At 59.8% G+C, this 12255-nt stretch overlaps 1 protein-coding gene across 3 annotated transcripts in view; it reads right to left on the bottom strand.

The window, feature by feature from the left end:
- IRX1 (iroquois homeobox 1) overlaps window positions 1-11833 on the bottom strand; it is a 51548-nt gene extending 39715 nt beyond the window's left edge. For 2 of the 3 annotated variants that reach the window (XM_037799300.1, XM_037799301.1), the window contains exons 1-3: window positions 11540-11833; window positions 7767-8799; window positions 7405-7477 (exon numbers count right to left, since the gene is read on the bottom strand). In XM_037799300.1, coding sequence (XP_037655228.1) covers window positions 7405-7477; window positions 7767-8799; window positions 11540-11815 — 1382 coding nt within the window. In that variant the 5' untranslated portion in view covers window positions 11816-11833. Of the gene's footprint in view, window positions 1-6693; window positions 7137-7404; window positions 7478-7766; window positions 8800-11539 lie in introns of those variants that run through there. The other variant, XM_037799302.1, reaches the window with a different exon arrangement.
- Between the last annotated feature and the right edge of the window lie 422 nt (window positions 11834-12255).

Here is a 12255-nt window from a genome sequence, read left to right as displayed (position 1 = left end):
AGGAAGAGGGGGAGGCCGGGAGAGGAGAAAGAGCACTTTATTATCTGCAAGAGTGGGGATTTTCCTAGCGGGAAAGGGCCACCTCCAATCCGATCTGCTTGGCCAGGTCGGTGGGTGCAGGTGTGAGGGTCAGGAAGGGCCCTGGGGGCTGGCAACCACCATGCTTCCTGCCTCCCAGGTCACCTTCAGCTCGCCCCCATTCCCGCTGCCGATGCCCCATCCTTAACCCAGGTCCCCACAATTTGATGGGCAGACCTGAGGGTGGAAATGTCCCTTTTGGTGGAGAGTCTGCTAAGGAAAGAGGAAAAAAACAAATAAATAAAACGTGATGTTTTTCCATTTTGCCTTGTGGGAGGGGGATTGGAGTTTGTCCCCAGTGCCTCAAATGTAGATATCCACTATAGACATGTCCCTCATAAATATCCTGAAATTCCTAACGGATGAAGGTTTGCCTGGGCCCGGGAGGCCCCCCAAGTTCTTGGGTGTAAGAAAGCAGGCTGCCTGGCCACATTTGGTTTTCAGATGTATTGTGCCACCAAGTTAATGCGTGATTAATTTTATTCATAAAAATGTTAATCACTTCATTGTGAGATCTTCTTAACATTCAGAGCACCCAGCACCTTTTTAATTTCTCTTGCCCACCATCTCACAGATATATTTAATATTTTCAGATATTGCTGCAGTTACCCAAGGAACTGGCAGTTAAGCATACGTTTAAAATTCAATAACAAGCAAAGCTACAGCAGCGGCAAACAAGCAAGGGCGCAGAAAAGAGGCGCCGAGGCTGGGAGCGACGTCCCCGCGCCCGCGGACTGCCACCGGGGCTGTCTGAGGTGTCACCCGCGTTCGCGGGGCCTTCTAGGGCGCGGGGGAAGAGCCCCCTTCCGCGGAGAGCTTCCCTTTGGAGCTTTGGAAACGCAGCGGAGAAAGCTGAAGTTTCTTCCCCTTTCGAAAGGGCAGTTAAAGACGGAAACAAAAATAAATGCCCCTCGGTTTAGACTTAGACTGTCTCCGCGTTATTTCCACCACTGCGTTCCGCCACCGCGCGCAGAGCCCGCCGGGCGCAGGGACTTGGGGACCGTGGGGTCTCCTACTGGGGCGCGCTCCCCACCCCTCCTTGCCTGGGGCAGCCGGGCCATTGTGTGCTCGAGGTCAGCCAGCGCGCTCAGGACGCTGGATAAAAGCATTAAGGGATCAGAGACACCCGCGGCGTCTTCAAAAGCTGACCAGCAGCGACCGAAAGGGCTGCCACCAGCCCGGGGTGGGAAGCTGACCGTTGTGCCCCTGCCCGCGGCCTGGGCCACTGTCCCCTCGCTGCGGCCCGGCTGGGACAGGTCTTTCCTTCCCAGCGAGGCACCCGGTCCGGCCGGGGCTGGGGCTTCGGGGCGCGGGGTGGCTGTTCTGGCCGCAGCCTGGGCCCCGCGACACCGCCTGACGCCGCGGGTCCCCCGCTGCCGGGGAAGTGCGGACGCGGCGCCGCCCCTCGCTACCCTCCAGGGATCGGGGCCACCTCGCTTCTCTGCTACCCCATTGAGGACAAGCCCAGACTTCCAGGAAGGGGGTCTGGGGCATTTCTGTCGTCATGGGTCTTTTCCTCCATGGAAAATAAATGTTAAAAACTGTGTTGGTCTGCCCTCCCCCCTACGTGGGATCAGACACCCAGGGGAGTGAATCTCCCTGGCAACGTGGAATATGACTCCCGGGGAGGAATGCAGACCCGGCATCGTGGGACGGAGAACATCTTCTTGACCAAAAGGGGGATGTGAAAGGAAATGAAATAAGCTTCAGTGGCAGAGAGATTCCAAAAGGAGCCGAGAGGTCACTCTGGTGGGCACTCTTATGCACACTTTAGACAACCCTTTTTAGGTTCTAAAGAATTGGGGTAGCTGGTGGTGGATACCTGAAACTATCAAACTACAACCCAGAACCCATGAATCTCGAAGACAGTTGTATAAAAATGTAGCTTATGAGGGGTGACAATGGGATTGGGAAAGCCATAAGGACCACACTCCACTTTGTCTAGTTTAGGGATGGATGAGTAGAAAAATAGGGGAAGGAAACAAACAGACAAAGGTACCCAGTGTTCTTTTTTACTTCAATTGCTCTTTTTCACTCTAATTATTATTCTTGTTATTTTTGTGTGTGTGCTAATGAAGGTGTCAGGGATTGATTTGGGTGATGAATGTACCACTATGTAATGGTACTGTAAACAATCGAAAGTACGATTTGTTTTGTATGACTGCGTGGTATGTGAATATATCTCAATAAAATGAAGATTAAAAAAAAAACTGTGTTGGTAAAAAATGTTAAAAACTGTGTTTACTGTGTTGATAAAAAGATGAATATTTTGATATTAAACATTAAAATATTTCCTTCGACCTAAAAGTTAGTTTTTTTTAATCTTTTCACTTGAAAATAAATTAGAACATTCTTGTGGGTCCCTAAAAGTATTGTAGGTTGCAGGTCCTGTGAGCGCTGTGTGTGTGTGTGGGGGGGGGGGGGTCCCTCTCTCGTCCCCAGAAGGAGATCATTTCAGAGGCTGGTATTGGGAGGCATAAAGGGGGCTGCCCCCAGCTCCAGACGCTGGGCACAAGAGGCTGGAGCTGTCCCCACAGGATGACCTTCCGAGGCCTTTCGACTCAGGAGCCGTAACTAGAGCCTCTGGCCCAGGGCGCACGCGCCGCGGGAGACCCCACGCTCCTTCCCCGCGTGAGCGCGGTGCGTGGCTGTAGTCTAATAGGGGTGGGTTCCTCTGACGCCCCGGGGTGGCTGGTCCGGGGAGCCAGGACGCCCCGCTCCCTCTACACTATCCCTGTAACCTCTGAACCCACCCATCTGGCTACCGGGTGCTGAGCTCCAGAGCCCCTCCCTGCGGCGGGGCGCAGTCACCACCCCTGAGTGCGCGCCCCCCTCCATTCGGTGCCCGGTGGGTCCGGTCCACTAGGCTCCGCCCCCCGGGCGCCTACTCACCCACCTTGGATAGGCGACCCCCACAGCCACCCCACTCCCCGCCTGGAACCTCATCCCTGAACCAGGCCAGCGTGCCACTGAACAGGGGGGATCTCCGGAATCTGGGAAGTCGCGGGGGGGCCACACGGTGCGCGCGCAACGTCGCGGAGCCCAAAGATGCCCCAGCCGGCTGCGGTCACAGTGCTCAGGCCTGCGAGGTGACCCTCGCACTCCCCAAACCTCCTCCCTCTCCGCCGGGCGGGACCGCGCTGCCCGGACTCCTTCACCCCCTTCCCAACCTTCAACTTGGGTGCCCCAGAGGCAAGCCCCGTCCCTGTTGGCAAACGGGGCCCTGACGCTTTCGGCATAGCGTGCAGGGCTCCTGTCTCCCCAAATAAGCGTCCACATCCACCCAGCAATCCCTCCCATACCCCTGACCCAGCCTCGGGCGGCCAAGAGGCCTCGGGCTCGCACCTGCGGAGAGGCAAGGAAAGGTCGGCGGGCCCCGGGAGGGGGGCCGGGAACGAGCGCTCAGGACCAGGGGGCCAGGCACAGCCGAAACCCTCCACGTCCGGCCCGGAGGCCGCCCCGCCCCTCCCCCTCTCTCTCCCTGGCACCCCAGCTTTCTCCTCCCTGGCAGTGTACCATCTACAAGGACGACTGAAACTTTATAGGGCATGATTCATCGGTGGCGCGCCCCTCGGAGCCCCGGCGCCTATTACATTAATCAATGTCAGACCACGAAAACCGAGATATGAATATGAATTCTCCATATTGCAGGCGAGATAAATGTGCTGGTGAATAATTGATCGAGGGGGAAGGGAAGGACAGAGGGGGCAGGGAGATTTCCAAGACTCCCCCAGGTCAACCACTGGGGAGGAGCCTGCCCCAACTTCCAAGTCCTGGGTCCCCAGCACCTCCCTGCTATCTCCGAAGGCCTGTGGTGGCCACAGAGAGAATTTGGTTCTTCCCCAGCCCCCAAAATAACAAACTCAACAGAGACAGAAATCCTGCAGCAGGGACACTGGTGTCCCCTCTATAGGGAAGCTGTGCCCAGGGGAGAAGGGGCCTGCCAGGTCAGGTACTTGAGCTCCTCACCACCACCCCCTCTGGGCTCAGGCACCTGCTGAGGCTCTCCCTGGGTGGGGGTGGGGGAGCACCTTTGTACAGAGGGAAGCTCTGGAGGGACCTGGGCAAGTTTGGCCTGGGTTGCAGAGGTAGTTTCCACATTGTCTACACCCACGACACCACATTTCAGGAGTGGAAACACTGGGCAACTGGTGCTGAACTGGGGGTGCGCATCCCAGACCGTCCCTAGGTCCACACATGCTCACGTGGCTGGTAGAGAGGTAAGTAAGTAAATCCTACGCAATGGACCGATGTGCTCTTCAGTGTTTGATTAAAAATTCATTTCTAGCATTTTACTGAAGAAAAATGATTCCCAAGCTGGTGAGCTGATTTCTCTGCCCAGGAAGCTCCAATCCCTGGGAGGGGCACAGACCCTTCCGCACATCCAGGCCACTCGAGTGCGCCACCTGGCACCCCCAGCACAGGTGAGGACACTGCCTCCGCCGCACCCGAGGGTCCCAAGTGCCTTGCACAGAAAAAGTGCAAAGAGCAGCCGCGTGGAAGGTCCTAGTTGACTCGGGGAAATGGAGAGCTGTGCGCCACTGGGGACAGAGCACCCTCCTTGTCCCTCTGAACCCCAGCTTCCCTCTCCAAAGCGCCCCAGGGGATCTCCCCTCACAAGTTAGATCCCCAAATTGTGACCTAGAAAGCAAATCCTTCTCAGATGAGCGGGACGCCACTGGCTGAGGTTTTGCCAGGTGCAGTCTTGCTCAGAACACAGAGCCCACCAGGTCCCAGCACCGGGGGCAGAATTCAAAGACCCCTTCCACGCACCTGGAAATGTGGAGCCCTGGGCTGTGGCCATCCTGGAGCCCCGGCATCGAGGACAGACGAGGAACACCTAATTTAGAGAGCCCACGCGAAATGGCTCACCCATGACATACCATCCCCTCCCCGTCACTGACACACGCACAGGAAGCTGCCTGGAACACAGGGCAGAGCTCGCCGCCACAAACCCAGGCTCCCGCCCACGGCCCCCCAAGGCGCAGCACCCCAACTTTGTGCCACGCCCCAGGAGCAAGGTCGGCGCCTCCGGGGCCTCCATTCCGCTTTCGCCCCATAGAGGGCGCCGCGAGCCCGCGCAATTGGGCCCGCGAAGCTGCTCGCCCCCACTGCCGCCCGCGCCTGCCCTCCGGCCGCCCCCTCGGCCCCGCAGCCAGGTACCCCGAGGGCACCGTCCCCGCGTCGGCTGTCCACACTAGCTGTCGCATCCCCGCGCCTCCTCCCCACCGGGGGACTCTACGCACCAAGCGGACGACCGAGTGGGGATGGGGGGGGGGCATCCGGAGAAAGAGGAGAGTGCCCGGAGAGGGCAGAAGGCCCTGTGGGGTCGCCTCCCCCTCCCCACAGCTAGGGGCCCTCTTTCCCGGCCGCAGAGGGGCTCAGGCGCCGACTGCCGTGCCGTATTTCCCCCACTCGGAAGCCGCGCCTCCGGACGCAGCGCGCAACCGGGAGAGCGCGGGTCCGCGTGGGCAGCCTCAGCCCCCGGGCAGGGACGGGGCTCGAGAGCAGACCCCAGGAGCCGGGTCCACCGGTTTCCCAGCAGCGCACATCCTCCCTGCCAGATCTGGAAACGCTCGTTCTCCCAGTTTCCACGAATTCAACTGAAAGTCGTCCGCTCCCGGAGGCCCCTGACCGGGCCACGGAGCCTCTGGGCTGGGGGGGCTGCGGTACCCGGCAGCGCCCACCGCGCCCCGAATTTCCCCACCATCTCTCACGAGTGTCCCGCCCAGCTCCGACCCACGCGCACCCGCGGTCGACTCGGCCCCGCGTTGTTTCCTAACGTCGCTGCCAGCTGCTGCCGCTCCGCTGCCCCGCCGCGGCCATCTGGGGGTTATTTGCTCCTCGGCTGACTCAAGGCGCGCCGGGCAGGGCGAGCGGACGCGGTCGGTGGCCCAGGAGTTTAAAGGGGCGTCCCTGGGGGACCAAGGGCTCCTCTCCTCTTCCTCACCCCCCACGCGGACCCCTAGAGCCCCTGCAAACGCGCCTGGGGAGCTCCTGCCACCTCCTCCCTGCCGGCCCATTAGGGGAGTTTAAAACAGCCGTCCAATTTCTCCACGTTTGATTCCACTAAACAAGTAAAAAACACATTCAAAGCAAAATTTCATACTCCATTATTTCCTTACTCTACCAACAAAACGACCTGGCTCCACGAAGCACCAGTGAGCCAACTAGTTATAAATGATTTCGAATCCAATCCTTTGGGAGCATGGTTGGAAATTCTTTTCTTTTCCTTTTTTATTTTTTTCTTCTCGTTTTTTCCCCGCTTGAAAAAAAATCTTTTTATAAACTGCCTAAAATCGAACCCATTTATGTCCTGAGAAAGGCGTGCCCCCGATAAATGTCTGAATAATAGCTGAAAAGAATTAAAATGCCAACTACAAACTGTCCTCGTGACGAGGCTAACAATTTCAACCACAAAACGACAACAACACAAGCAACAGTAACAAGAAGGCTGTGTTTGAAACACTGGCCTCTGAAGTGGAAACATTCTCTGCAGGCGCTCCCCAGAGCCCCCGCAGCCCAGGGCCGGCGCAGGCCGGGAACGCAGAATCCAGGGACCCCCAACCCCAGCCCCCAGGGCCCAGCCACACACAGATGAGCGGGAGCCGGGGGCATCGTTTCATTTAGTTTATTAGACAAAAATATATGATTTAGACAAGTTCGCTGACGCGCTATTTACAATCTGAAATCACTCTATATACAGAAAGAAATAAAAGACACAAGCACATGGGGGTAGTTACCGAACCGACAAGCAGCCGGCGGACGGTGCGCGTCCCCCCCCCCCCCCCTCGGTGGCGGGCAGAGGCCGCGGGCGCGGGGAACGCGAGCTCGGTCGGGACGAGCCCCTGGCGGCAGAAAGCGATGGATGGGAGTCGTTGACGTCGTTGCCATATTTGTCCTTTACACCAGTCTGAAACAGTTGTCTTAATTCCTCCCTCATTCCCTCCCTCCCCAACTCCTCCCCCCTCCCCCCGCAAAAGCAAAAGCCGGCCCGTGATCAGGCAGACGGGAGGGCTGCTAGGATCCGCGGGGCTCCCTCCTGCGGGGCCAGCGAGCTGCAGGGGAAACAGCGAGACAAGACACGGAGCGTGGTCAGTGGAGGGGCGCTGCGACCCGCGCTCGCCGGTCCCGCCGTCGGAGTGCCCGGGGCCGGTTCGCCTCACCCGCGCGGCTCCCGGGTCAGGAGAAACCCGGGTGGCCTCGGCGCCCCTGTGAGCAGGGATGCTGGATAGCGCCCCTGTCACTATGGACTGCGCATCCCCCCCCACCCCCGCCCCGTTCCCCCACCCCCAATGCCCCACGATGAAAGCAAAGGGCACTCACTTGTCGCGCACAGGCTGGAAGGGCGACTTTAACTGCTGTGCGGGAGAGTCTGGCCTGGGGGCGAGGTCTCTCTCTGCGAGGGAGGGGAAGAAACCAGAAGGTTAGGACCAGAAGACAGGTGGGCTTCCTCCCAGCCCCACTTCGGGCCGCCACTCGGGCAGGATCGCCGGCGGGAACGGTCTCCACCCCCCTCCCCCCACTCTCCCACCAGGGCAGGCCCGCGGGTAGAGTCCAGCTCTCTCCAAAGAGCCCTAAGGCCTTCGACTCGCTCCCTGAATTCTGCCTTTCCCTCGCTGGGCTCCCCTCACCCCCGCGCCTCGACCGCGTCTCCCGCACTCGGGATTGCAGGACGGGAGCGGTACCTGGGAGCACGGGGCTGCTGCGGGCCGAGGCCTTATCGCCGTGAAGCATCCCCGGGGCGACGGCGACGGGTGGTTGCGGCGGCGGCGCGGGCAGGTGCGGGCCGTGGGGCGTGGTGTGGGGGGCGCCAACGCCCAGAAACGAGCGCATGTTGAGCAGCGAGCCCTGCGCGAGGAACGCGCCGTTGGTCCAGTTGGAGAACTTGCCGATGTGGCAGGTGTACAGTCCGTGGCTGGGCAGGAAGGCGGGGTGCTGCAGCGGTGCGCCCGCGGGGGGCCCTGGTGCGCCGGGGTGGCCTGCGGGCGGCGGCGGCGAGGCCTTGGGCGCGCCGTCGGGGCTAGTGGCCGTCTCCGCCAGCGACCAGATCTTGGGCTTGCTGTGCGGCGCGCCCTGCAGGCCGCCTGCCGCGGCACCCGGGCTCAGCAGACGCGTGCTGCCCGGCTCCGGGGCCTCCTTGGCCAGGCCTATGGGCGAGTCTCGGGGCTTGAGCGCGTCGGCTGCAGCCAGCGGCGAGCCCAAGTCCCGGGCGAGGGCAGCGGGGACGGCCGGCGCCCGCGGCGCGTCAGCCTTGTCTTCATCGTCCTCGTTGCTCTGGTCGCCGTCGTGCTCGTCGATCTTGTCGATGTCAATGCTCTCCAGATCGATCTCCTCGTCGTCCTCGGCCTTCTCAGGGTCTCCCTCCGTGTCGCTGCCGAAGAGGGCGCCGTCCTCCTGGTCCTTGCTGCGCGCGCCCCACGTCACCTTGTTCTCCTTCTTGAGGCGGCGGCGCGCGTTGGCGAACCAGGTGGACACCTGCGTGAGGGTCATCTTGGTGATGATGGCCAGCATGATCTTCTCGCCCTTGGTGGGGTAGGGGTTTTTGCGGTGCTCGTTGAGCCAGGCCTTCAGCGTGCTGGTGCTCTCGCGCGTGGCGTTCTTGGGCCTCCCAGGGTCCCCGTACTGGAACTGGCCGTAAGGATAATAGGCCGGCGTCGTGTGCGCCGCGAAGGTGGCCGGATGCACCCCGGGGTTGTCTTTGAGTTCATACTGCGAGCCCTGCAGCCACACAGGGCCCAGCGAGGGAGGAGAGAGAGGGGAGAGAGAGAGAAATGAGTACCCGACGCTGGGAAAGTCGGGGGCAGCCGCTGCTATCCGCTCGAGGGCCTCCCAGGCTTCCCCGATAAGCGGGAAACCCCCAGGCGGTCTGCGGGGCCTCGGTATCCTCCGCACACCCTTGAGGCCTCCTATCCACTCCCGGAGGCCAAGAGAGCTTGGAACCACCAGCCGATTCCAGGATCTGCGTTCCCATCCATCAGGGACGTTTTTGTCAATCAAGAAAAGTTCTAGAAGCCACGCAGCCCATTTCGAGAAAAGCAAAGCAGGAGCCGCGCCACCCCCTCCCTCGAATTTCCCTAGGCTGTCCTCCATCCCTCATTACCCCCTCCCCAGTGACAGCTCGAGAAACCCGGATTTCCAAGTTTATCTCGCACTAGCTAGAGGGGAAAAACCTTTTAACTAGGCTGATAAAGATTTTTCCAAGGTAAAGAACTGGGAGCCAAAGCCCCCTCCCTTCGACCCTGAGGGGGTCAAACAAAATAAACCATCCCGGATTTTCTTGGGGGCTAAATCCTCCAACAATTTAAAATGAAAGCATCTCCTTTTAGGTTCGAAAGCAATCTGCATATAATGGCTCACCCACACTTAAAGGTCTACAGTGGTGACAGCCTATTTAAAATTTTAATCCCAGCCTTCAGGGACAACAATAACCAAAAACACCATTTGTTTTTTTTTTAAATACAAAGGGAGGGCTTACCCGGTAAAATATTAACGCAAGGGCCTGAAGCAGCCAGCCGCGGAAAGGAGAACCGGTTCAGTTTCCTAGGCCGCTCCTTGCCTACTTATCTCTTTAAGTTTGACTTTGATCTGGAGCGAGCAAACAGCAACTGTTTGCAGGCATTTAGAGGGCCTGATTTATTTGCAATCAATATTCTTTTTATCATCAGTAGTAAAACACAGCAAGTCAAATTATCCCATCAGGTGTTTTGGTAAATAACATTTTATCTTTCTAACAACCTCATTAGGCCTCATTATTACCATAAATTGCCCAGACATTGGCCTAGAATTTTATCCTTTTGACTTCTGGAGACCTGATCATAATGGCTTAGGAACCGGGGCTCCCGTTTGGGGTTTTCTCTTATTTTCCAAGAACCAGTAGGAGACTGAAGGCAACACACTTGCCCTTTGGGGAGATTTTTACACATTATCTTCTTAGTAAAACAAACAAACAAACAAAAAATAATCAAGCAACCTCCCTTCCCCCCCTCACCCAGAGGGAGGCACAGCCGCACCACCCGGACCCCCTCCCCCAAATGGAACACTTCTGTAATTCAAAATTTCTGTGAAAAATTACCATCCTCCATTAAAATGTTCCGAGTTGCTACGTTAGCAAAAGGAGAATCTAGACTGAAAAAGTTAGAGTGGGAAGATTCCTTTGACTAAGTGGATACTTCAAATAAAAGGTTTCTGTGGCCAGATTTCGGTTTTTCTTTTCCTAATCGTACTTTGGGCTTTTCTAATTATTTTGGCTGTAATTGTAAAGAAGAGATTTTGGCCTTGTCCCTGCTGGGAATTCTTTCTGAAGGGACACCTTATAAATCTCTCATCGCTTCGCCGGTATCTCGCCTGCCTGAACAAAATGGGGCCGATCTTTTCAGACTGCCAGCGATCTGAAAGGCAGTTCGCTTTCAGAGAAATAGGGCTTCTTTTCAAAACTACAGGAAAAGTTACAGGAGAACTCGCCGGTCGCTTTGCTCGGGCACGGCTGACAGGTATTGAGTCCCGTCTCTTCGGGAAGTGGGGGGATTTCGGGGGCCCCTGGAAGTCGCGTCTACCCGCGGGCAGCAGCGCAAGAGGGGACCGCCTCGCCGACCCCCAGCGCCGCGGGCAATTCGCCAGGAGCCCGAAGTTTAAGCCCGACCTTGCAGTCAGACCAAGGAAAATGGATCCTTCAGCCGGTCGCGCAACCAAGGCCCCTGTGGTGAATTAAATTTGCCGCCCCCTCCCCCGACTCAAACCCACGGGGACCGGAGACTAAGAGGCCACCATTTATTTTAAGCGCAGGGACACTGTTTTCTTTAGTCCTCCATTATGTAACGCGGAAAGAAAACGGGCTTTTCTTTCGGTGCAAATGAAAACTTGGGCAACTAACGAAAGTCAAAGTAAACACCGCTTCGGACGCCAAAAATTTATTTCGACTTAAATTATTTTTTTAAATCTCAATTTCGAACACATGCCGGGACGAGGCCCCTGCGGTCCGTCTCATCTCTATTGTTATGATTATTTCAAGGTCTCTCTCGAGCAAACTCGGGTCCAACTATCTCCGCTCCTCCAGAGGAGAAAATCCCTTCTTCCCGGCCTAGTTCAAAAGCCGAGGGGGCTGCGCGAGCGAGGCCCGCGGGCTGGGAAGGAAGGTCCTGGGAAAGCGGGGCCGGGTAGACCGGGCGGGCCTGTGAGGCGGTGCGGACCTCCAGAGCGGGGCCGCGCGCCCCGGGCCTGTCCCCGCGGCCTCCGGCGCCTCCGCCGCTGCCGGCCTCCCGCCTCACCAGGCCGCGATGGCGGGGCAGTCACCCGCGGGGCCTCTCCGCGCGGCTGGGTCCCCGGGGGGCGCCCCGTCGCCGCGATCCTACCCGCCGGGCCCCCGCCTGCGTGCGCGCCAACCTTCCCACCCTCTGCGGGGCCCGGGGACCGCAGGGCGAGGCCGCGGGGGGCGAGGAGGACCGGCGCGGGGCGCACTCACCATCTGCGAGAAGAGGCTGAGGTCGGCGGCGTAGGGCAGGAAGGCGCTGTAGTTGGGCGCGCCCGCGTAGGGGCCGGCCGCCGCGTACATGCCCAGCACCGAGGTCACGGCGGCTGCGCCGGCGCCGGCGCCCAGCTCCGCGGCCCCCGGGCGGCCCGACGAGGCGGCGGCGGCCGCCGCAGCAGCCGCGGCCAGCACTCCCGGGCGCTCGCCCCCGTAGGCGCCGGGCCCTGCCGCGCTCAGGTACTGCGGGTAACCCAGCTGCGGGAAGGACATGTCCGCGGACTCGGTGGCGGCGGCGGCGGCGGGCAAGTATTAAGGGGGCGGGAGTCGGGGTTGGGGGCGGGGTGGGGGGGAGAGTACGGGGATGGGGGGAGCGGGCGGCCGGCCGGGCGCGCTCAGGCTGGCCGGGAGGCGGGGGCCGGAGGTTGCTGCTCGGCCCGGTGCTCGCTGCGCCCGGCTCCCGGCTGCGCCCGGATCCGCGATCGCGCGCCGACTGCGGCGGCCGCCCTCCGTTCGGCGGCGGGGCTTTGGGGGACAATTTGAAGTTGATGCTTTGATTGGCATCCCCTTGAGCGCAGGCCCCGCCCCGGCTCCCCGCCCTCGGCTCCCCGCCCGCCCCTTCGCCCGCCCTCCCTCAGCGGCCGCTCCCACCCCTCCCCGCGAGCACGTGGTGCCCCGCGCCGGCCCGGCCACCTCTGCCGCCGTGGGCGCGG

The sequence above is a fragment of the Choloepus didactylus genome, chromosome 11, assembly GCF_015220235.1.
Source record: "Choloepus didactylus isolate mChoDid1 chromosome 11, mChoDid1.pri, whole genome shotgun sequence".
In the NCBI taxonomy this organism is placed as follows: Eukaryota; Metazoa; Chordata; class Mammalia; order Pilosa; family Megalonychidae; genus Choloepus; species Choloepus didactylus.
This window is presented reverse-complemented; position numbering and strand designations above follow the sequence as displayed.